The 26,183-nt window shown below is 39.5% G+C and overlaps 1 protein-coding gene across 2 annotated transcripts in view; it reads right to left on the bottom strand.

Moving 5' to 3' along the window:
- Positions 1-26,183, bottom strand: part of LOC103463593 (endonuclease V) — a 64,298-nt gene that overhangs the window by 26,701 nt on the left and 11,414 nt on the right. For both annotated transcript variants that reach the window (XM_017306578.1, XM_008407041.1), the window contains exon 8: positions 13,572-13,641. In XM_017306578.1, coding sequence (XP_017162067.1) covers positions 13,585-13,641 — 57 coding nt within the window. In that variant the 3' untranslated portion in view covers positions 13,572-13,584. The remainder of the gene's footprint in view (positions 1-13,571; positions 13,642-26,183) is intronic.

Genomic DNA, 26,183 nt, shown 5'->3' with positions numbered 1-26,183 from the left:
TTGTGACTGAATCATTTTCTTGTGTGTTGTAAATTATCACTTTTATTATTTTCAAATGACTTGTAGATGCATACTGAGTCTGAAGTTACAAATGTCCCCAGGTCAATAAAAATAAAAATGATCGCTTTGAGAAAAGGGCAGAGGATATATTCTTAAGTTTAAGGGGTCCATTCATAAGCTCATTGTGCAATATCTATTTTATATTTTAGCTTTAAGGTTAAGCAGCAGTACCAATAATGATGGTGTCATGATCCGTGTTTCTGTGTGTTTGTTTGAGTTTTTCTGTGTGATCCTGTTCCCTGTGAGTCCTGTCTCTGCGTCTTCCCCTTGATTGTCTCCCAGGTGTGTCTAGTTCCCTTGATTACTCCTGTGTGTATTTAGTCTCACCTGTTGTCTCTGTTCTTTGTCGGATCCTTGTCTATTGCTGTCTCAACGTATGTAGGACAGCGTTAATGTCAGTTGTTGCTTTCCAGTAGAACTGATGAGTCCTGGTTAGCTTAGTTCTTGTTTTCAGTCTCTAGTTATCAGTTGCTACCGGTATTAGCTGTGTGCTACTCTCTGCCGTGCTGCCTGTTCCTGGACTGTTTTGAGCTTTATTATTCATTAAAATCATATTCCTCATCTTATCTGGGTCTCAGTGTCTCTCCTCACCATCACCTACCACCCCATCCTGACAAATGGCACTGATTATTTTTAAATTATGTGTGTGATGTTTTTGCTGCGCTAAGTAAACTGACCAAAATTGGGATTTTTATTCTTAATTTTCAGGGGAGATGTTTCTGCAATAATGGATCATTGTATATTTTTCTTTTACACATTACTAGGAATACTAAAGATTGTGTAGGCTGTCACAAAAGAGCATATTGCATTTGCTGGCACTATAGTTGAATGCATCTGTAAAATGAAACACAGTCATAAACTTACCTAAAATTACTTGATAAGTTTAATGTTGAGTTTCAACTTTTTAAGGTGATGAAACAGAATCTGTATTCTCGAGTTGGTTGTCATGAGACGGTGATGAAGACACGTCTGAAGTCCTTTGAAATATCAGATTAGCCGAGGAGTCTGCCGTGATGAAACAGAACTTGGAGCGCACTGGGAAGTTTCGGTATCGGGTGTCAAACCTGCTCTGTGTGACGCAAGCGGTGTCCTGACTGATGAAGCTCCGCCAGCGTGACAAAGAATGTTCCCCCGACGCCCGGGCAGACCTCAAGTGATGCATAGCTTCTAAGCGAACCACTGACCAACTTTTGGAGCGTCAGAAAATGATGGGTGAAATCTGCGATCTGGTGACAGGCCGCAAGTCAAACACGGAGGCCGAGCATGTTCGAACTTCATGATTCAAAATGACAGCGACAACAAATTTTATGGAAGTTGACATATTGGGGAAAATATTTATGACAGACACTTGCAGGAGAAGCATCAGTGGGAATGCGGTATGAGCACACACTGCATTCAATAAGGATGAGATGGACGCCTTTTACCTTTGGGATTCACATCCTCGGCTTTCATACGTCCTCGTTGAATTTTTACTTTTGGGCAAATTAAAAATTACTCAATCGTATTGTAATTTGTGCTAAAACTAGATTGGATGCCTCTGGATTTAAATTACACTCTGCACTGCTGGTCATGACCATTATGTGGTGGTATACCAAAATAACATTACTTTAAGAGCAATAGTTGCATATTCCCAAAAAAAAACAACAACAAAAAACTCAATCTACAGAGACTTTGAAGGGATTTCCTCCTCGTATATCAAACTCAAAGTGAGCAGCGGAGAGCACAGACTGTTGCTGGCAGTGATAACATCAACATCTTGTCTGCTAAAGCCCACAGGCTCCTTACCCAAGAGGAATTATTTGCAATAAATCTAATAGTGTCTCTTATCCAGCAGGAGGAAGTGAAAAGGGGCACAGACCAATACTGAGATGGCTGTCAGACTATCAGAGTTTGTACAACAGACTTTTATATAATATTTTTGGGCGACACATTAGGCGTGTGTTGATTTACATCCAGACACATGACATCCACTCTTTTATTCTGTCTCGGTTGAATGAATGGGTGATTCTGCATCCACATAATGAATATTTATAAATGAGAAGAGAATTAGCGTTTGGTCTCGATCATATCACATCTGTAAATTTTATGATTTCTGCTCACTAAAAGCTGATGAATACATTCTCCTTCATTTTGAATTAAGAAAATGTCTGATAACTTGGTAATAAAAAAAGAGGTTGTGGACAATAAATAACAGAAGAAATTGATTGAAAATGGGAATAAAGAAAAACTATATTTAAAAAAATATCATAGAGGTTTCTCGATCTCCTGAATTTCTTTTTTATAAAAGAATTGAAAATCATGGACTATACATCCATCACTGCAGAAAGTGTAAAGCGAGCTGCAACACAACATTTGCTATGTTTTCAGTTGGTGTGGTTCGTTTTCACACTGCACTGTGTCAAATGAACCAAACCCTTTGAAAAATATGTTCCTCATCTGGCCTGTGGTGGTGCAACACCAAGAACCACTGAAGGAAACAACATGAAACCATCTGAAGAGGAGCCAATTTTCCCTCTACGGTTAGACTCGCCTGTTTGTTTTGGTTGTACTTACCCAGAATGCACTGAGCTACAGTTTGCTTCCTGCTTTTGGAGAGATCACCGGTTCGCTGGCACCCATATGTGCATTCAAACCGTGCACTTCAACCGAACTGAGACCTAGGTTTTTAGGCAGACCAGAATTGGCTTTAATGGTCCGTATCAGAGTTTAACAAACTAATGGTCGATTAAAGCAGACTGAACAGGTCTGGTGCAAATGCACTCTTAGTTTCTGTAGATAAAGTTTTCACAGCCTGTTTACTTCTAACTTGTGAAAGTCAGAGGCAACATGAGCTGCTATGACTTGTGTCACTAAGGCTTATTGATGACAATGCATGACAGGTTGGCTGCAGGGAAGAAGCCCAGAGGCGGCGGCTTCTTTAGATTGTGACATATATGCGAGAGAAAAGGTAGAACCGATCTTCTTCCCACAATCACAGCCCAGAAAAAAAAACATTAATTAAACCCTTTTCTTCTCTCTAAAACATGAGAAATAAGCAAATGTTTGTGAGAAGAATGATGATGATGATGTCAAGGCTGAATAACAAGCTTTGTGCTGCATATCATCATGAACTTATACGTAGACCATGAACCTGTGAGGTGTCGTAATTTCTGAGAACTTCTAATAAGCTTGGCATATCTTTGTCTGACCAACAGTTAAATAAAATATCACCTGGTTCTTCCAAGCTTGCAAGATGATACAAATACAACCCGAGGCGAACGATAATACCGCATGACTCTGCGCCATTAGTTATTAAACAAAAACAGAGGCTTAATTCAGAAAGAAAGACATGTGTTCAGTGGGAACTTCCACATGCAAATAAGAAAAGTGTTTATTTCTGCTATTTGTTTTTAAATTCACTTAAGTAAGCAAGTTTCAAATCATAATCTGCAGGTAGAGCTCCCCAATCATGGGGAAAACGGCTGGACATTTTCATGGTGTTTATCTTTGTTTGTAAATGTTTTAACAGATGAATGAGACTTTGTGGGGTCCGCCACTCTTTTCCTGATATCTTTGCTGATACCGTTTCCCTTTTCCATGATGCTAAACAAGAAGCAGTGTGCTTGAGGTGTCAACATCCACTTGTGTGCCTCAATATAATTTAAATGTTGTGAATAAAACTTCTAAAGACATGATACCATCTGTGTTTTGGCAAAATGTTCGAAGGATTCGGTGGAGTTTACCACTGGAGTTTTCCTGACATCGTTCAGTCCTGGTTAAGTTACATTATGAGACTTCGGACCTTAAACTATAATTTTTTTTTATTCACCTAAAAGGATTTGTTGATAGGGCCCCAGTTGGGCTCTAGCCTGCGGGGTTCAAACACACCTACATCTGTCCCTCCCAGTCAGCAGCAGCTGGGGACAAAAGCCTCACTGACAGACTGACTGTTGTCACTGATATTTGAGAGATGGAATTTGAAAAGTTTGGGGGAAATAAAACTGCTTTAAGCTCTTGCAAATATGATTTTAGATTAGTTCAGCTGGATGCAGACCAGCTGCTGTCTGGGTGTTTTTACAGCTTGTTTGTTTTTCTGCGTTTGTGTCCAGCTGGTATATAAAAAAGTTCCTCCTGTCTCACAGGCTTGTCTTTTATCGACCATACTCTCATGTTTTCTGCTGCTCCTGATTTCCTGCCTCAGTGTATTTTTTTTTTCTGGGTTCCTTTTAATTTTCCAGAACACTCTGTGAGTGTGTTGTCACTTGTTTTACAGCGTCACAAACCTGGACTCCACTCAACAGTGTTTCTTCTTTTATCTTTAGTATTATCACCTTAGTTATTGCCCACCTCTCCCCAAAACACTTTCTGTTTATTTTCCTTATTTTGCAGCATTCTTCTAATGGAACTTCAAGTACATAAAGTTTAGCACAGCATGCTTAGAATGAAAAAAACAGTTTAATATGAGATGATGTGCTAACAGTGCATCCATGTTTTTCTAAATTAATGTAAAAAGTTCTTTAACTTTGATTCCATAGAAGAGATGAAGTGTCCCTCTGCCACTCGTCCCGCTACTGAAGAGGACTGTGCAACAAGTAGAACAATGTGTGCAACAAACAGTTCACTCTTCATATTCAGGTGCAAAGATTTTGCAGTGTGGAGATGCCATACTCCACGTGAACTATTTTGTCTTCTTGCATGCAACAAATTAAAAACAAACACTCCAGCTATGACTCTAAACTCATTTCATTAGCAAATCACACTCTTTCCCTCTTCCCCTGCGGGAAAACAGTTTATTACTCTGATGCAAATGAGTAATAATGAGTAATGGCAGCGAGACGTTTAGCTCGCTGCAGTGTCTTTGGGAAAGTCACAGGCGACACGAGCTGCCATGAGTCGTCGCGTTGATCTGCTCACAGCTCACTAAGGCTTACGGATGACAAGGCATGACAGGTGGGCTGCAGGGAAGAAGCCCAGAGGCTGCACCTTCTTTAAAGTGTGACATGATACATGCGCGAGAAAAGGCGGGTGTGAGTGCGTATAACAACTTCCCTTTTTCCCATGATCACAGCCAAGAGAGAAAAGTAATTAAACCCCCCGAGCCCCAAAAACTTTAAAATATGAGAAGTGAGCAAATGTTAGTGAGAAGCATCAGTCACTAACTGAATAACAAGCTTTATCGTTCACATGCGACATGACATCAGTGTCTGACCGCACAAATACAGCTGGACAACATCATTTTGCACAACATGGACTAAGAATACAATATCACTCAGTGTTATGTTCAGATAAATGAATATTTTATTCAGTGCAGGGTTCATATATATTTAACTATTTCCTGATTTAGCGTACTAACATTTTCTATCAAAAATGCAAACGGTGCAAAGCTGTCCAAATTAGGGAAAAATATTTCCTTATCAAATTTTCTGTTTAATTGCGTAAAAGTATAATTTATATTAATTCAACACACAGTCTATTGAGCATGAAATGACTATGTGCTCCACTCACAATGTTTTAGATCTGCTACATCTAACCTGGGAAATTACTGACAAAGCTTCTCTTTAAAGAGATGAAACAGAGAGCGAACAGCGTTTGAAGGTGTGAGTGACTCATCAAAGTGGAATATAGATAGAGTTTGAAAAAAATAAAACCCTAAGCGGGATAGTATGGGAAAGATTTTCCACCTTTCAAAAAGACTCCAGGTCATTCGTCGCTGACGTACTAAAATACATTTCAGTCGATTCACACATGCACTTTTATTCAGGAGAGGTAATTCAAACACACCACTGAGAAACGAGCAGGTTTGATGATAAATGGGCTGCTTTTATACCCGTTAATGTTTTAATGGTCCTTCCCGTCCCGATAGCAAACATTCAGAATATTTCCCTTTTTAATGTGAAATGAAAACACAGCTAACCCAGCAGGACCCAATGCTATTTACCATTCAATGTGATCACACTTCAGTATATGAAGTGTGATCACATTAGATGCACTAGATCTCAACTTATTTAGTTTTAACAATGTCAATGAAAACGCGCTAGAAAGTCTGGTTAAATACTTTAAAGAAGCTGTAATACAACAAAAAAAATCCATAATAATAAATAAATAGTTGTAATAGTTAATTACACAGCAATGACAGTGTTATTTTTCTTACTCACATCTTGTGTGCTAAAATAATGACTATGATGACCAAAGGATAAAATTTACATCATTTTATTCTGACCTTTTTATTCTGTTTTGAAGCCTCTATAAAGGCTGCTGTTTAAGGGTCAGGTAAACATTTCTTGTCCTTGATGGTAATTATATTATATATTTTTTTTAAGTCAAGACATGTTCCTTGCAATATATCAGCCTCAACTGAGTAGTCTTTAAAAGCATCAGGGGGCAAAACATATAAGGAAAAGCTTAATTGAGTTTCTATATAGAGAAAGTGTGGCATATATAGAAGAGGTTGGTGAGATACTTGGAGTAAAGAAACCCAGGCAGATGTGTGGGACTGAGTGTTTTTGCCAAAGTTGTCTGGCAACGCACCAGATATCATGTTGGCTCTGCCATCAACCACACTCAGATCATAATGCTACTGCAGCGTAAGACCCATACAGCAGTGGGAATGCAACGCAATGCCAAGAATAACTAAATGGGTAGATTTTAGAGTAAACAGACTTTAAAACGGTAAATCGAGTCCTTAACTCACCTCCAGTAAAAAAAATATGGTACGACTGCCTAACAAACCAGTTGTAAAGGTTTAGGAGCTTTAGAAAGTTTACAAATTGATGCAACAGTAAAAACTTCAGAGGTCTGAGTTTGTTGTTGTTGTTTTTTTAATAACAAGCAGAAAGGGGAGCCAAGCAGAAAGATCTCTTTCTGCTTGGCTCCCCTGACTAATCTTTAGCTTTAACCTCTGGTACCAACTAATCTGGAAAAATGAAATATAAAAAAAAGGAATTATCATATTGTATGCATGTTCTTACAGATATGAACCCTTAGAAAAACATCTCAAAAGTCCCAAACTATCACTATCACAAAGACTTCAGCTGCTTAGTCATGAGACCTCGGCATCCTTCACCAGCAAAAATGATAAAAAAACCCCAAAACAAAAACAAAGGTCAAGGTATGATGAGAGCAATGAGAAAAAGATGAAGACATGATGCGTCATCCCAAGCCTTTGTACTGCAGTCTAGTGAACACGTCAGTGTGCTGAATATCATGACTCTCCATCCTGACAGGACTCCCACAGTGAGCTCCTCGCAGTCACATGGCTGCTGCAGATTATGATATTGTTGCAGCAGGGAGCTGGAGGAGGAAACGGGTAGCTTAGCTGCTGTTTGTGGGTATTCTCCTGCAGTGACACTGATCAAATTCACAGCTGTTGAGCAGGAAAACGGTGAAACAACAAGGACCCAAAACTTTGCGGATATCCACCTGAAGCTACTGCAGATCGTACTCTGATACATAATAAAATATAGCTTTTTTTTTTTTTAAGCTTTCAAACGTTAAAAAAAAAAATATTAGACAAATCTTTTGCTCTTCATAGTTATTTTTCTTCTTAAAAAAAATAAAATACTGAACCGCAGTTTTCCTGCTGCCTTTCTTTATCTGCCACACATCCTCCTGATCTGCCAACCCATTTGTCCTTTCTCTCATCCTGTCTCGCGTTCCTGGGGCTCAGCGATTGTTCTTGTTATCGTTGAGGAGTGCGCAGGGGCTTTTTGTCAGTGTGTTTGATGAGACGATGGTGAAAAATGAGGCAGGGGGCGGCAATTTATCAGCACTTGAGAGGCACATGGCGGCATTCTGGGCAGAGGGAGGGAAGGTTTTTTCTGTATGAGGCCGGGCATGATGAAATGTATGCGATTTCCCCTCCACTGCGTCAGACAGACAGGAGGGAGAATAAATAAGGAGAAAGACAAAGGGGAGGGTCCTTCCCTCTGCCTGCAGAATGAAGCCATTCTTTTATTCCCTGCTCCTCTCGCCGTCCATCTAAGCAAATACATAAGATTCACTTTTTATATCCCCATTCTCTTCTCCTTGACATCCAATTTGTTTGTTTTCCAGGAAACAGATGACAGACTTCCTACAGAAAGTGAATTTAAGAAAAAGTGAGAAACTATTTTATCATCCAAAGTTGCCGTGTCAACTTTACCACTTGCCTCCACTTCTTGTTGTTTTTTTGTTTTGTTTTTTTTGCTTTCCGACCATTTATTTAACTTCATGCTTTGACACTTTCAGCACATCAGCATGCAGGCAGCAACAATCACCACTGCCACTACACAGCTCCTGACCTTTTTGTTGAGTATCCCCTTTGAATCATCTCTCGGCTCAAAACAGATACAAAAACACACATGCAACAGAGTCTTCCAGACGTATTTGTGGTCCTTAACATTTTTCCTCTTTGTCACATGACAACCACAAATATCAGTGTATTTTATTCAGATGTTATGCTACAGATCAACGGAGTAATTATGCAGAGCAGGGAGGAGATCGATTATTATTTTAGAGATTACCTGTCTAGGACAGCGAAAGTTTTAATACGTATGTAAAATGTATTTTTTTAGGTTAGATGCTGCAGCTTTAAGCAGAGGTTCRGTGTGAGAGTCACTACCGGGTGGAGCAGAAGCGGCGCTCCGTCTGTGAAATATTACTACCTGCAGCGGTTCAACAGCGAGAGCAGAACCAGCGTCTTACATCGCAGCTCGAAGACTTAAATAATTTTCCAGGTTATTTGTTTAGCTTTCTGACCGTCATGCTAATNCCCATTCACTCAGTGCGTTATAGTTCCACATCGCTTAGGATTTGTTGCTGCGCGTTTGTGCAGTGTGAAGGAAAGAGGAGACCAGCTGCACAGGCAGGCTGCAAAATGAGATGCAGGTGAACGGTATCGGCAACAAGAGCCAATGATCGCCGATCATGCACTTTTTCACGAAAATCGGCCGATTATGATCAGTGACCGATCGATCGGCACACCTCTATTACAAAGGAAATCCTGAAAGGTACGTTGGCCGAATTAGTCAATTCAACACACCAGCTCATTTGAGCTCAGTATAAATGCAGCTGTTCAAATTTATCAAATAAGAAAAATAATACTTTACAGAATTAGCAATAGCATACTCTATTTAAAGGAAACGGGCAACTGAATAGTATCATTTAAAAACTGCACAAATGCAATTAATGCATAAAAATCAAAGGACGCCAAGAAATGTTAAAAAATGGGCAAAAAACACAGCAGACAAATGTGTCTAAATCTGCAAAACTGGTAGAAAAGAAAACATGACTTGCAGCTGTTGATGTAGTGAAAGGTGCGTTTACAAATTACTAACTTACAGCGGCTTGGCGCAAATGTGCACGATTCTCTTCAGATTATTATTTGTGGAACCAATTCTGTGAATACGATTGCCGTCACTGTGCATGTCGTTGCCTGGCTCCATGTTTGTATCTGTCTCCTTTAAACAGGAACACACTAGATATTCACACTTCAAGGCAGCTCCAAGTCAAGACACAAGTTTGGTAGCAAAAAATACCAAAGTGGATGGATGGATGGATGGATGGCGACTCCATCTGTTAATATCTAAAAAAAAACAACAAAAAAAAACAATCAAAATAATTTAATCTGAGTGCCAGATGAAGGAAGAGCTAAGCAGAACTGAGAGATAAATAAATACACAGAGAGGTAATAAATCCCAATACAGCCACACTGGCAAGCAAAAGAGAGTGAAATAAGTAGTTATGTTGAAATGAGGTCTAATAAGAAGAAGAAACAGAAGGATGGAGGAATGCCTGCAGGGATTCTTAAACAGAGAAAAATGGACTCCGGCTTTGATTTTACAATAAAAGTGAACAGGAAGCATTTCTTTGTTTTATGGACAGCCAAAGAAGAGAGTGTCACCAGAAAACATATCAACTCAAACAGCTAAACAAGCTCAAATAATGCAAAGAAGCTCAAACTTTTTTTTTCTAGTAAAATTATTTTGTGCCTTTGTTCTACACCGTGGGATTAGTTTGGAGGTTCACTGAAGCAAATGAAACAGACTGACATCACACAAAAGAAGCTGTAACTCCAGGTTTATGCAAGATCACATTTCATTCTAACCCCAAAAAATATTTGTAAAACTATTTGCAATTGAATTTGTAAAGCATTTTAGGCTAAACATTTTCTCTAAACCACTCGTGCCCCAATAATAACCTTAGTGGTCGTATGAGTGTGGTTGTTCTGATTGAAAACTTATAAGCCTGTTTATTCTCAACAGTGTCAGAAACTGCTTGGTTGAAAAATGAAACATTTTTAAGAAAGAAAATAAGTCCAGCTTCCTTCACCTTCATCACTCAGACAGTTACTTTGTAAATAGGGTATGTAAATATGTAATGTAAGGAACTTAGAGTGATGCAGGAAGAGATGGAAGGAGAACCTCAGATGGACCTGATGCTACAGGTGCGTCTGCGACAGATCGACTTTCTGCCGCTTTGTTCTCTGGTTAACACTCAGACTGCCTTGTATCTTCAGCAGCCAGCCATGTCCTTGTGCCACCATAAGTTTTTAATAAGCCTGGTTCCCAGCAGAGCTCATCAACTCCAACCTTGTGCCGAGCGCCTCTCCAACATTTTCCATGACATTTCAGAAATGTTTCGTAAAGGGCAGTAGAGTTTGTATAACAGCGTGAAACTGATTGAACCAGTCTCCATAATGGAAAGTGAATGGCTTGTGGATGTGCTGAGCTACAGATCAGCATTATGGCCGTTTTCCCCTTTAACTCCTTTCTTCTGAGTTATCCCCCTAACATGTCGACATGCGTCCGGGCAAAAGACGTCCACATTTTCTCTTAAGTATAACTTATTAGGCCATTCTTCATTTAATTGACAGATGCTGCATCTAGTAACCAAAAATGGCTGAATTTGCTTTTCTTTGCTGTCGTTTTCATTTTATCATTAGCCTGTCACTTTGTTTCGTTACATGCAGTTAATAAACTCTGTTTCTCTACATTTGTCTGCAACTGTCCATACAGTATGGTTACATAGCCATTTGACTTCTTAGTCAACATAAACAGAAGCGAAATCCAGAATATAAAAGACACCCTCTTCTTCGTTTGACTTTTTTTCTATTTTCTATCATTCTCGTGTTTCTACTTCACTACATCTTGAAGCCTCTTGTTCTTCTCTTCTGTCCTGCCTCTGACAAAGACAGAAAAGATTTATCCTCTTCTACCACCCAGGGATGTCCTAGGGTCCAGAGCTGAGCAACATACCGCCTCAAACTTTCTACAGCAATGTATCAAGCCACAGAGGATGACAAGTTTTTCCTTCCGTCTCTATGACAGTCTCGTATCATACTGAAGATGTTACTGTGTCTGAAATGATACCCGCGTTAAACGGACGGCGGAGTCCGGCGACGACAGGCGCTTAAATTCCGCAACAAAAGTGTGTTTTTATCTTTTTTAATCTTTTTTAAAATCTTTTTCTATTTTTTTTTTCAAAATCTCTTTCTCTTTCTTACTGTTTATTCAATGTCACATGCTGTTTTTATTTTTTCTTTAATTATGTAAAGCACCTTGAAATGCYTTGYTGCTGAAATGTGCTATACAAATAAAATTTGATTGATTGATTGATTGATTGATTGATTGATTGATTGATTGATTGATTGATTGATTGATTGATTGAAATGAGCAAAAAAAAGCGATGATTCTCTTGTTCTGTGTTGGCGAGTCAAAGGCTCTGTTTTCTCTCGTCAGAAAGTAAATTAGGGAGAATTAATGACAGAGAGAGAAGTGAGGGAGGAGTTGGGCTCTAAAATGAATGTACAACCATTTGCATCCAAGGGAGGGGCCATCTCACAACCAGAACAGTTTTTAAAAGGATTAAAGGTTTACGGTAATTAATTGTTCCTTATGTAATTACGAAATCAATAAAAATATTATTAAGCAGATTCACTAGGCTAATTCATTAACTATTTAACTGTTTAGACTTAATGGAGAAGCATTGTTGCGCTGAAGGTGAAGTGTCAGAAAGAGCAGGAGCTTGATGAAGAGACACAGAACCAAATTCAACGCACTAAAAATTTTTTTAAGCCATGTTTGATATATATACAGCATTTTTATAACAACTGAAGATAACAGTTGCTTGATTGGGCAATTAAACAACACTAAATGCCACATATACCGCCCCTTTAAATGTTCTGGACGGCCTTTCTTTTATGTGTGCACTTACAACAATATTTTAGAACAATAAGCTTGCACGCACTGCTATTTCAACGTTTCCCTGAGCATGAACACATTTTCTGATTCTTGCCTGCGCCTTAATTTGAAACTCGATATTGTTCAGTCACGCTTGTCAGCTGGATGCTGCTGCTAATGTTTAGGTGAAGAACGTACGACATTACCATAAAGTAAGACCTACACCACACCGCATCAAGCAGCCGAGGCACGGTACATTGGATCAAATGTGCCTCCAGCATTGTTAAGTGAGTGTGAGGGTAAATATGGGTTATTCATGCCAACTCAGCACAAAGCCTCCCTTTCTGCCTCCAACTCTTTGCAGGGAGACTGATCAAAGCTCCGTCAGAGGATTCACCACATCAGTGAGCTTCCAAGAAGGCACACACATATCTCCCATTACGTTGCCAGGTGCAGCATGGGAAAAAATCACCAAAGAGCACACGCACAGCCTCCCGTGCTAACCAGTGAGTTCGTTTTAGCAGCTCTGCTTCAGACTCAGAAGGTTTGATTCTGAGCATGTTTGAGAATGCTTGGCTTCACGTGATGAATGATGATTAGACTTTTGAAGGAACTGAGTGAGCTAATGGTCTGCAGCTTTCATCGGTAATAAGGGAGGCAGGGTCAAATTGGGGAGCGCAGCCTGTTATTACAGATGAGACTCTAAGGATCAAAGGTTCTTCTGAGCTTAACATGCTCTCACTCTCGCAGCCTGAGCATCTCTGGATAACCTGAGACGTCCTTGGATCACCTTTGCCCCTCCCTCACTCCAATAAAAATGCAGGGAAATGCAGAGGGGCTGTCAAAGGCTCTTAAACTCTTAAATCCGCCCACCAGGCAGCAGCAGGATGAAGTCAGTTTCTGTTACACAGGCCAAACAGGTGGGAGCTCACAAAACTGCGTTGAGGAAGTGCTGATTTGAACATCCCCTGATGAGGCTGTACAGGCCGAACAGAAAACGATACTCTGACTATTTACTCTAAATGCTCGCTATTTTATTTTATTTAATTTTTTTTCATTTTTTGTTCAAAGAAAAAAAAATTTTGACAGAAAATATATCTTTCTCATATTTATCTTCTTCCCATGCAAATTTACTTGGTTCAAATTTACTTGGCAAATTAGATCGCGATAATTGGTATTTCGGAATACAAACGGAGAATTTACTCTGGGATTTAGGAAAAGTCCTTGATGAGTCACTTGCAGTGGCTCCTGAGCCTGTTTTAGGACTGAAAATCACAGCAGAGACAGAAACTTCCTGCTGAGAATCTCTTTTTTTAACAGATGTGTGATGTGTAAGGGTGAGAAATCCACACCTTTGAATCCTTTGTCACTTACCTCAGTGTCTAATTCATGTATCGGTAGCTGGGAAGTGTATGCGTAAGTATTCTCTGGAGCGAACGTCAGCCTGTGGAGGAGAAGAGGAAGAAGAGGAGGATGAGAGAGATGGAGAGGAAACAGGAAGAGGTAAAACACTTCAGAAGTTGATCTTGCTCATATTATATCAACGTTACAATTAAATCTGTGAGATGTAAATGGAAAAAGCTCAGACCTCACTGCCGACACTTGTGCTCTGAAAAGCATTTCAGGCGCGCTTTAATTGGCGAGTCTCAGCAACGTTAAGCTTTCTCAGTCAAAAACCGCAACTCCTTGTTTTGTATTTTTGCTCATCTTTTAGAATTTGGAAAGAAACGTTCAGGCGATCAAATTTTTCTACTTTCTTGGCTTTACCAAACAACTCAGAAGAAATTAATAGGCAGAAGAAAAAGCAGAGGGACCAAAAGAAAGCATGAATGAAAGAAGGAAGGAAGAAAAGAAACAATAATAGAGATGGAGAGAGACAAGGATAAAAAGGAAGGAAGGTGAAAAGGACAAATGTTAAAAGGAAGGAAAATAGATCAGGGTGGAAGGAAGGAGACAAGGAAGAAATGAAATGCACATGTGAAAGGAGAGAAACAGTGAAATAAAGGACAAGAATAGAATAGAATAGAAATATTCTTTATTGTCCCACGGTGGTGAACCAGTGGGACACCCAGGTGGAAGGAAGGAAACAGCAAAAGGAAAGGTTATGGTACTAACTCTAAAAACCCAGTTTTTCCACTTCTAAAATGTCTTGGCATGAGTGTCATACAGAACAACAGGCAAACTGTACAAATGGAGAAAATGGTTTAAAAGACAGCCTTTGGTACATTTAGTCCAGGTATCCTCATATATACAGTATCGTCTTAAGTTAACCACACACGTTGCATTAACACGCGAAAAAAAACAACAACTACGCACCCCTTGTGACAGAGGACATTCTAGAAAACAATCACTTAAAAATTCTTACGAAACCAAAAGAAGTCCGTTGGTCTGTCGGTTTCTGGCATTTTCTTTTAAGCGTTGTCGAGGAGAAACCACACCCAGCAGCTTTTTAATTAACGCTCTGATGAACAACTTTGTTTTAACGATTTGCTGCGAGTTTCTCACAAGTGACTAGTGCGGTGTGAAAGTGCACATTTCTGTGTTAGATAAACACTCCAGATGCAATAGAAATGCAGCTGCTACACCTTACAACCTCCTAGATAAATTATTAAGCATGCACCTTGCAACAGGAGGTGAAGCAGTCTAGGTTACCATTGTTTGCTGTGCCTTCCACACTCCAAAGTTTGACACAGTTTTTTTTTTTTTTATCTATCCATAAATAATTAAATGATCTTGTCACTGCTTGAAAATGTGCAAAGATGATGTTTTTACTCCTAACAGCCTGTTTTTTCAAAGTGCTTGTAAGAATTTAAATCAGTGCTGCAAACCTACATGCAGGGAAGTTTCGTAACACCGCCTTCAGCGGTGTTTGGTGTTTTTACACTACTCTGTGGCTGGTGGATAAAAACATTTACACATTTATATGCAAAAAGCTGATGTGTTCGTGGTTAAGAGTGCAAACCACACGGGAACAGCTTTTCTGAGCAGAGAGTGCCAGATTATTTTGACAAATCCCTGCATTCTGTACAAAGTAATATATTAACAGGGATTACCATACATAAATATAACTTATTTATATTGTGTAACACAAAAAATTCTGCTAGTTTCCAAAGCTGTTTGAGATCAGGTTGTTATGCAGACTCATGCACAGATGCTTAGCTTAGGAAATAGAAAACGGTTTTACTTTTTACGTTCTCCGCTGTATTTTTGGTTCTGTTGGGAAGCTTAAGGAACTAAAAACGTTCTTTAGCATTTCATGTGGCTTTTCAAGCACTGCCGATCTCAAGGTTGTAAAGTTGTGAACAGATTAGAGACAAAATCGACTGGTTTTCAAGAGCTGTAGACGTCAATAAACCCAGTAAGGGGCCTGCACTGAAACAGAATCAGGAAACTTCTTGTTTGAGTTTATTTTTCTATTTTTGCAATAATTGTTTACTATATTTGGATTTAATTTTTCATTTTATTATTTGATCAATGCAGAAAAATGTAATTTAAGAATTTTAAAACACAATTTAAGTTGAAGAATGAATTGCATGTCTAATGCTAAAGTAGCTGGATAACAGCAGGAGACTGCTCCAGTGCAAATATCAAATTTTAGGCATTAATAAATGACTCATTACAGCAAAAAGAAATGGTAAGAGTTGCTTATGCATAAAAGAAGACTGGAAAAATGTTTCAATAATAGCAAATATCCTAAAGTAGGTAAATGATCTAATTTAGTGTGAGTGATTGTTTCTGTGTCTGACAGAAAATGGACTCAATGCAGCTTAAAATCACAATTTTCTAGGCAGAGTTTCTGGCAATGTGGAAAAGCAGAGGTAAACAGATCTTTGGCTGTTTAGCAAAACTTTATGTAAATTCTAGTGACACATGCATTTACACAGAGTAAAGGTTTGGTCCAGGCGCCTGGGGCAGGTCATTATCCCCCATCACCGCCAAAGCCCTGCAGTTACAGCCACATGCTCCACTCCCTCCACCACTTCTATAAGCATTCATCACCTCCTCATGGTGTTTCCTCCCTCTGAGATTCACCTTACCAAACTTTTTTTTTTTTTTTTTAAACCAGATCCTTTCATCACTCACTATTCAAACTTTCTCCTGCTTCCCATGGCTCTATGTCATATCCACCCCTTGGCTACGCTTAGGTCTCTTTCCAGCTCTCCTCCCAACTCTCAGTGGAGGCCCATAGTCCAGTGGCAACAGTAGCAGAATGTCAGACAGCCATATATTAACATTCAGACAGCCTCGGGGCCCAAAGGTGAGATCCACTCTAAATCAGTCAGGTTCTTCAGGCACATTCAGAAAGACTTACACATCCCAACCAGTGGCTGGCACACAAGGAGCTGTGGTGTCAGTCTTCATGGATGTTTCCCCTTGTTGGTTTAGTGAAATAACTCTTTTACAGCTGAGAGAGTTTCTCTCTGTCGCTGCGTTTCTTTTCAAGCTCATCCATTCTGTTTAAATCCTGCTGCCCAGTCTTCAAAACAGATGGGACAAATTGCACTAACCAAGGCCATGAGGGTCCCAGACCCAAGCATTTAGCTCAAATTAATAAATCAGATCACACAATATCACAAGAACACCAAATAGCATCCCTCAATCTGAAGATGACATGACAAGATATTCCTTTTTTTCTCCTTGAAAAGGTCTGGAATCGGTATCTGTCCTTTTGTAAATTATTATTTTCAAGTAATTACAGACAATGATATTGTCAAGTCCAGTCAGACTTATCTATATACATGTAAAAGTGAATGAGTTGTCCAAAGTGCTTTGCATATTAAAAGCCAAACAATGTGTTTTAAGCAGACTTAAGTTGATCAACAGTTTGAGAAGCTTTGACTTTGAAAGGCAGGGTGTTCCAGAGCTTAGTGTCTATCAAAGGAAAGACTCTGTAATCTCTGATATTTAGTCTTGATCTGATAGTCTCTAACAGCAAGTGACCTGTTGATCCAAAAGTTCTTGTCAGATTGTAAGAGTGAAGAGGATCAGATAAGTAGCATGGCGCCAAAGTAAGCTGCGTCCTGTAATAAATAGAAACCCAGTCCAAGGTTTTTAATACAGGGGCGATGTTATTGAGCCTACTGCTTCCAGTCAGGAGTTGCAGTTGTTCCAGTTACTGCAACTAACTACTTGCAGTAATGTAACCAAGATGTAATAAATGTATGGATTACAACCTCAAACTGGTCAGAAGGGATGTAGGATGCAAGCCTTAAAAACTTTGCGAGGTCATTTGTTCACTATCCATCCATCCATTTTCTTTACACCCTTGTCACTTAATGGGGTCGGGAGGTGCTGGTGCGTATCTCCAGCGAACGTTCTGGGCAAGAGGCGGGGTTCACCCTGGACAGGTCGCCAGTCTGTCGCAGCATTTGTTCACTACTGTTCTCTAAAAAACCTACACAGAACAGCTGATTATGTTCTGTGTAGACCAGGGGTGTCCATAGTCGGTCCTCGAGGGCCGGCATCCTGCATGTTTTAGTTCTCTCCCTAGTGGTTGTAACAACCTCCTCATTAAGTCAGTGTTCTGCTTAGGCCTCTAATGAGCCATCATTTGATGCAGGTGTGTAAAACCAGGGAGAGAACTAAATCATGCAGGATGCTGGCCCTCGAGGACCGACTTTGGACACCCCTGGTGTAGACGGATGGATGGATGGATGGATGGATGGATGGATGGATGGATGGATGGATGGATGGATGGATGGATGGATGGACTGAGATAAAATTGCAAACAATACAACTATATAACAACTGGGTGACTTTAGAAGTTAATTGGTTGCACTAGATTTAACTTTGTGGCGTTGGAGTGAAGGGGACTGAATACAAATGCACAGTGAAAATAAAAAGTCATCATGGAATTTTAATGTGTCGCACAACACCACAATAAAATACAATAAAAGGTGTGGTTGTAGTTGAACAAAACACCCTTGCAAGGCATTGAAAATGTGCAGATTTGCCTTGACAGTTTGCCTAAAGAAAAATGGTTAATCTCAGTAGGAATGATGAATAATAACTACAGTTCATTAACAAAGGCAAAGTGTAGCTTGTAATGAGGCCCAGATTTACTTCAGGAGAAACTCTAACCAAAAGATTCAACAGATACAAGTCGGCAAACAAAACCTTGGGCAATATGGACACTAGAGGCAAACTCTTCAAAGTTTAATCCACAGCATAGCAACAATGTGAGGCAAATTATCTGACACCCCCGTATCAGAGAGACGGAAAGAAAGAGGGAAACAGAGGGTGGGTGGAAGGATGGATGGATGATGTGGAAAAGCAGGAAGCGTTAAGTAAAGAAGAACAAAGTGGTGGAGAATGCCAGTTGTTTAAAGAAATGGATTATTGCTAAAAAACAAGTCACTCATTGAAATAGTTCTGATACTCGGTGCACACAAAAACCAGTTTTTTTTGTTCAACAGTGTACAGTGTGATAATGTAAATTCCTGCATCCGTGCATTATACCACACCCACCCCTAAAATAATAAACCCAGAAATCATCCTTCCCTCAGATATATTTTAGATTTTAATAACCACACAAAATACGCATCAGCAATATCTCCCCTATAGCCGCCCAAAAGCACTGTGCGCTTCCTTCCTCTCCTCAATCTCTTTTATTCTGTGCATGCAGGCTCTCCGTTGCCCATCACTCACATTGAAATTCCATCTGTTTTTGCAATCTGGGAGCGCAGCTGTAGAGCTTTTACGTTTCCCCACTCAGTGCAAAGGGGGATGTGTTGAAACCCAAAGTGGAGACTTTGAAAGTTGTACACATGCTGAAATCAGCCCTGCAGGACTATGAGGGCTGCAGTGTTTCACTGCTTGCTCCTCCACAGCTTTCTGAAGACAGTTTATGTCCAGCGTAAATCTGTATCACAGAAGTCAAAAAAACTTCCCAGACATCAGTCCGTCGGGAAGCTACAAACTTTTTTTTTTCCCCCACCCCACATCCTGCATAACTGATTTAACAGAAATGGAAGACAAATGGAGAAGAAAGAGCATAATTAGGGATTTCCACCTTGAACAAAGCACTCAGACATGGAGGAGAGTCTCCTCAGAGTCCCATTAGAATGGATGTGTTCCCATCAGAGTGTGGAGGAGGAGTGCTTCGGACAGTAATGGATTCGAACCTGGAAATAAGCAGTTATAGACAAACCCACAGTACAGCATAAACAAACAGCTTCTTGAAAACAATAATTCACACACTGCCTGTGTGAATTTCTACAACATATTGTTCATCTGAGATCAACACAAAGAAGTCCATCACTGTGAAATCTTTACAGAGCAGTTCAACTTTTTTCAAAGATCCTTAATTGGGTTTAATTCAGGCCTGGACTTTGACTAGGTCATTACGCTACATGAGTACAAAACCATTCAACTGAGCTCTGGCTGCATGTTTAGGCAGAGCCAGATAATTATCACAGGGTTTGCCAGGCTGGGACCTGGCAAACCTGGCAAACCCTGTGAGTAGAGTGAGTTGTTTGCTCACTCTGGAGTGGCAAACAACTTGTAAGCGCCAGAACCACATCTGTTTTTTTTTTCTTCTCCAAATTGAAAAATCAGATTTTTTTTTTTGCATAACCAAAGCAACAGTGAGTGTGTGAGCTTTTCATTGTAACCATGTTCCTTCTGCCACAATACAGAGGACCTTTCTACAGCCAAGAGTTCCTTGAATGCCATTAGTGACTAAAACTCAGAGCGTAGTTTGATGAAATGCTTTTAAAAAATATTGTCCTGCAGTTGAAACAAACAAACAAATTCTCCTCATCAGAAAGACAGAAAAAAGCACCGATAGAAAACCACCTGCTCCACTGAGAATAGATTAAGGATTGGAACTGTAATGTTGTTCCTTGACCGTCTCATCCTTCAGTTTAGAAGAAAAGTCTGAATGTTCTCGAAGTGCTAATTTTCTTCCTATAACTATTAGGCTGGTACAGCTATAGCCTGCATCTATTACAACAGCCTTTCAGCTTATTTTCATTTTCTGCTGAAGAGAGTGGCTGGCCAGCTAATCACTAGTGAAGCAATCTGAAGTAAGTTTGTCAGGGAACATTAGCTTGAAGAAAATTAGCTTTCTGACAGACTGCTGTGTATTAGAGCCCTTAAGTGACTTTAGTGGTGAAGGGAGGAAGCAGGAAGGCGTGGCTCTGTGGTGTATGTAAACACGTGTGTCTGACAAAAAGTCTAAATCAAGAGCAATCATCTAACTGGAGGGCTGCACAGCAGGAAAAAAAGATTCCCATTTCAAATTATTTTATTACCGACTTTCAAAGTATGACCCAATGTCCCATGTTTAAGAGAAATGGATTCAAAGAAGAGAACAAGTGAGATGAAGAGCACTTGTTCATTTTCAGAGTAATGCTCTTTTCAGTGGAGTACAGTAAAATAATATAAAAATATTGTATAAACGCTGTAATAGGCATCTTGAAGTTAAGTGGAAGTCTAATGCTAAAGGCTAAAGGTAAAATCGAGTCCCAGACAACTGAGAAGCAGAAATAGTGAAAAAGTATGTATATGTATCATTTAGAAAGCTGCCAGCGCTTTAAAAGATCTGGTTTGGTTTTCCAAAGACCTACCATCGGCCATCAGTGACTTTAAACATAAAGTTTGATCATGCCTCTCTTCTGACGTTTTTGTAGTGTAGAATCAGAGAGAATCAGAAAGAGTCAAACCACACGGATCATATTTATCTTAATAAATCAACGTCTAAACAGCAAGTGTTGTTTGTGAACGTTATTCAGTTGATCTCTCATCTGTAAACAGGATTTATTAACACCACCTGGTGATATGAGACAGTGAGTCTAAAACGTTGTTAATGGAAAATATAATCTGCAGCTTCATGCTGCTCTTTTACCAATACAAACTCATTGGCGGGTGATATTAAAACAAAATGAGAGCTTGTGTTACTCTACTGCTAATTTGGCAGTTTTATGCCGTTGTTTTGTCTTAAATTAAAATAAATAATTTAAATAAAACTATTAGGAGGCTTTACCATTTCACTTTTGACGGGTTGCTGGTCTCCATAAATTGGTTTCTGACTGACGAGCTTCTTCAGAACTGATGCTTTGAAAGAACCGGCGTATTGCTAGAACCTGCAGCGATAGAAACACAAACAGCTGGTGCAAAGCAAAAACCAGTTTACCACTGGAAGCTGTTTGATGAAAAACTGGCCAAAGATCACAACCTGTCAGTTCCAGACTCTGAATGTCCTTCATGAAGCCATCTTCACCAGATGGGTAGTTTTAGACTGGAAATGTCTAAAACTAATTTTTGGCTTCTCACCAATGAGTCCTTTCTTTGTGCTTCTAATTCTATTTTGTGGATTTCTTTGGAGGCTGTTGGTCTTTAATTACATTTTTGATGAACAGCCTGCATGCAGCTTACAATAATAAGCTTGACGTTTTTGTTTTTTTCTCTGTTCCCAGTGTCCTTCGTTTGCATTTTGAAGCTCTGCCCTGCTCCTGGTTGTGATCCATCAGCTGAAACGCAAACACTCGCATCTTTTTTTCTTTTGTCTTAAGATTTTAAGAGCAGTTTGAGCATTTGCATGATTTAGTATCTCCACAATTTGTGAAAACTCTTACCCAAATTGGTTTGACTGCTATCGTGTTAATCGATTAATACAATCAATCAGATGTCATTCCGGATAGAGATTAGGTCCAACATCCTGGCTAAATTATGAACAAAATGGTGCACTTTGTGTAGAGGAACATATTCATGTAGCAAACAGTAGGCTTTTCTCTAATAAAAAAAACACATTGCGTACTGTGCTTTTTCGAGGTTGGTAGTAAATCTGTCCCTATAAGGTTACCTATAGAAACAGCACAACGGGGCTTGTTTGGCTAATTGCATTCACAAATCACACGGTAAGTGAGTCACGCCTCACATGATGGCAACATAACGTCGCTTGATGACGCCGAGACGCTGCAGAGTTCCGAGGCGCTTCGATTCATCACTTCAGATCTGACACGATGCGAGCTTCCCCCTGTCTGCCCCTCCACTTGTTACTCTCGCTGCCGTGACGACTGCAGAGGTTCGGGCCGAGGCAGATGTCTGCTTGTCTTTAACGTCCCTCACATGTTCAAGCGTGAGACGCCGAGGTAGTGTGAGAATTTAATGGGGTGGGGGAGCACAACTGAGACGGGGTGTGAATTGGCTCCCTGCATGTGTGTGAGTGAGTGTTTTTAGTGGATCCTCTATTTTCTGCTGCAGTGCATTCACACATCAGCCTTCACTGCAGACTAACACCATGATGTCATATTTCCCTTTCAACTTTTTGAATCACTCCAGCCGTGGACGGTCGGGTTTATCTTAATCTGAGGTGAGAGGAATTTATTAGACAAAGGAGAGACAGATTTTAAAAAAAGTTATTTAGTTATTTTTTTGCTGCTATTCATCTAGAATCATTCCGAATGTGAAATATCTCCAACGCACAGAAGGAACATTACCTGCTCACAACCTTGATAAGATATGAATACATTATTCAAATAAAGGCATTTGTATAATTTCATACAAATAAATCAAATAAAGTCCTGCATGAGAAACTGTATGATAACAGAATATTGGAGGAAAAAGGAAAGAAAGACAAAAGCTTAAAAAGTCTCAAAACAGTATAATTTTATAACATAATAGACTGTTGGGCAGATGGAGCGATGGATGGATGCTTATTTTGTACAACAATATAATTTTTTGTTAGAAACTAAATCGGAGGTGTGAAACCCATGGCTGCAAGTTGCTCTTTGGACCTTCCACAATAACATTATCTAAAAATTAAAAGGAACCAGATAATGTCTGCAATATCTGCATTGATTTTCCACAAATAAGGACATTAAAAGTGCCAGTAATATGTTTTGTGATATGTTTTCCTAGTCATTAGGTTGGAACTTATGTATTTTTTTCTTTAAGAAATTCATAATCTTTTATGTTCTTTTCATCCTAAAAATATAAATAAAACATTGGCACTTTAAAGTAGATATTTGTTTAAAAATGTGCCATTTTTCAAAATGTCATGTGACGTTCGCGGGTCTAAATTTGTTTTATTTGGCTGTCTTGACAGCAAAATGGCCCTTTTGGTTGTAAAGGCTGCAGACCTCTGAACTAGATGTATACATAAACTTTAAATAAATGATAAAATCCCAGATTTAATAAATAAATGACTCCACAAGTCCACAAATCACCATGTCACTGCAGGATTTTAGCTGACTGCTGGTAGATCTAGAAATTCAGCTGGAGCTTTCAATGATGCTTGCAGGCTGGATTCGATCCTAATCTTAAATAAAAACGTGTTAAAAACTGTTGAAAAATACTGCGGTCGTAAGTTCATGACTGCATTCACTAAAATACCAAATTTATTCTTTAGGATCTCATAAGTACACATGATATAACGTCTGGTCATGAATAATAAAAAAAAAAAACATTACAGCAGAGCGGTTTGCTAAATCACACTAACGTGGCGCCATTTTGTCGCTAAATGCAGCAACTTTTCATTTCAGTCACTGCTCTCCCCACATCTCTCCATGCCCAGTGTTTAATTCAGATTTAACAAACCTGGAGCTCGTAGGAATTTGGTTACAGGCATGGAAAAAATCAATCTTGTTATACATTTATGGATGTTGTAAAAAATAAATAGAATCAAAGATATGGGCACAAACATTAAAACATAAAGCAGGGCAACAATATTAAGAGATTTTATTTCCAAAACACATTTGTAAACAAAACCAAACTAACAAATATAGACTTCTTGATGGAGGAACAAGTAAAATTTGGATGAAAATGAAATAATGTGAGGATGTATGATTGCATCCAAATGAACAGCTGTAACACCTCTAGCCAACTAAAAGAACAAAAAAAAAACCACAAATGCTGTCAGTCCTCCTAGTAAAGCTCTCAAATCTGCATGAAAATATAAAGATTACTCAATAAAAACAATTTATTTTTATATTTCTCCCCATGCAAAAGCCTTTCATTTCTCTTACACACCCTTGTAAAAGTTCAAGCAGGATCTGCTCCGGCTTCACAGACTTATCTAACAACCTACGGGGTTCTGCTGTGCATAACCTTGTGATGAACCACAATGCTATATCTGACAACATAAAGATGCATAAAAGTAAGCGTCAGCACACAAGGGGAGCTCTCTCAGCCTGTTATTTTTCCTTGGAAGGTTCCAGCATTTGTATTGAAGGGTTGCGACTGAGCTTTGAAAAATGCTGAAGAACAAAAATGTGACAAACTCGAGCGTGACCTCGGCACTCGTCTTAGCCGGATCCGTCCTGGCGCTTATTTTCTTTGAAATCAGTTGGAACAGAAACATAAGAGGAAGAAAAAAAAACGTTTGTGTCAAACAGAGAAACAGCTGGACACGGAAAAGTTAAAAACAGGGCCACTAGTGGTCGGATAGAGGAAGGTGAAAGTGTCCCCGACTCTCTCTGATGTTTACATCTGATGAGATAAACCCTATCGTTCTGGTGGTGGTTGTATGTGTGGGAGTGATGGGGGGGCTACCACTGCAGCTCCACTTGGAAAAAAAAAAGAAAAAGAGCCACGCACGATTCTGAGATGTGTGCTTCAGCTCGTGATGTGTGCTTCAGCTCGTGTTTCCTGTGTGAAAACAGCAGAAGCAGAGCACAACCTAGTGGCACGCAGAGAAACAGCCTGATGAGGCTGGGCAAGTCGTTTACTTTTCATAAAAACAGCAGCTCTTTGAGGGTTATGTTTAGTAAAATGCAGAGACTTTTAACTGTGTGTGTGTGTTTTTGGGTTAAATCTGGCCAAAACTATTATGGCTCATTTATTGCTTGTACACAACATTATAGGGGTCCCAGCATTCACTGGGCAGGAGATCAACTCGCTTTGAGCTAGGCAGTCTGGAGAAAGCACTTAAAAACAGTCATAAGCATCTTAACTGCCACCAGCGGACAGCAATTCAATTTAAGTTCCCTCTTCGTAAACTTTTTGTTGACACTTAAAATAAATATCCAACTTGATGCGTAGATTTACATTTGGTACTTTTCAGCATTTGGTACTTTTCTAAATAATATTACTGCAGGAAAGAAATCCGGAAAGAAAAAATTTTTGTATATTGCTGAAAATGTAGCAGCTATTGAGATAAATTTGCTGTCACTCCTGGAAAAAATAAATAAGTCCAAACTTTACTGCAGAATATCAGACTAAAACATTTTTTTGAAAATTCAACTGATAATTGCAGTTCAGTGAAATTATACAGTGTAAACTAATGATGGCATGTAACACCAGACAGTTGATATATTATATCTAATCTAAGAAAAAGGCAACAATATGTTGTTTTTTTTTACAATTTACAATTAAAATGTTCCAGTTAATACATTTTTATTAACCTAATTGATAACCTTTTTTTTTTTCAAATACTCAAACTATTTTGAATAAAAACGTGAGACTACCAGTGAGATTACTTTTACAATCAACTGTTTGATGCAGCTCATTCACGTCAAAATCAATACAGAGCCATTTTCATCTCCCCAAGCTGGACCACGAATTCACACAGCAGCGCTGTAGAAACACATTTAGCCTCTCTCCTTCCGGAAGAGGCTCTCCTAAACCAAGATCACAACAGGGAGCTGCAGCCAGAAGCTTAAAACGCCCAAAACGCGGCAGAAAAGGGACCTGTAGTCGACAAGGCATCCGTTCTAAAATAACAAGAAATTATGGAGAAGTTCATTTATCTCAGTAAGTCACCAGGTCTGAAGTGTGCTAAGCTCTCAGCATTGGAGCCAGAATAGCTCTCCGTATCATGTCGCACTCGCCCCTGTAATGTGGGATCTTATTGTCTCAGAGCGTTAGCACAATCTGTGTATTTGTGGTGGAGTGTAAAAGATCCACACGGGACTGGGGATGTTGAGCACACACGCTCCTTCCTCTTCTACAAGCCTCCCAGGCCCTGTTACTGAAAAGCTCGGCACAGCGTGACGCTCACACCGCCTCCCCTCACAGCGGCAGACCGTTACACGAGAAATGAGC

Source organism: Poecilia reticulata, linkage group LG1 (genome assembly GCF_000633615.1).
Source record: "Poecilia reticulata strain Guanapo linkage group LG1, Guppy_female_1.0+MT, whole genome shotgun sequence".
Taxonomy (NCBI): domain Eukaryota; kingdom Metazoa; phylum Chordata; class Actinopteri; order Cyprinodontiformes; family Poeciliidae; genus Poecilia; species Poecilia reticulata.
Note: the sequence above shows the minus strand (reverse complement) of the source record. Positions and strands in the feature narration are given on the sequence as shown.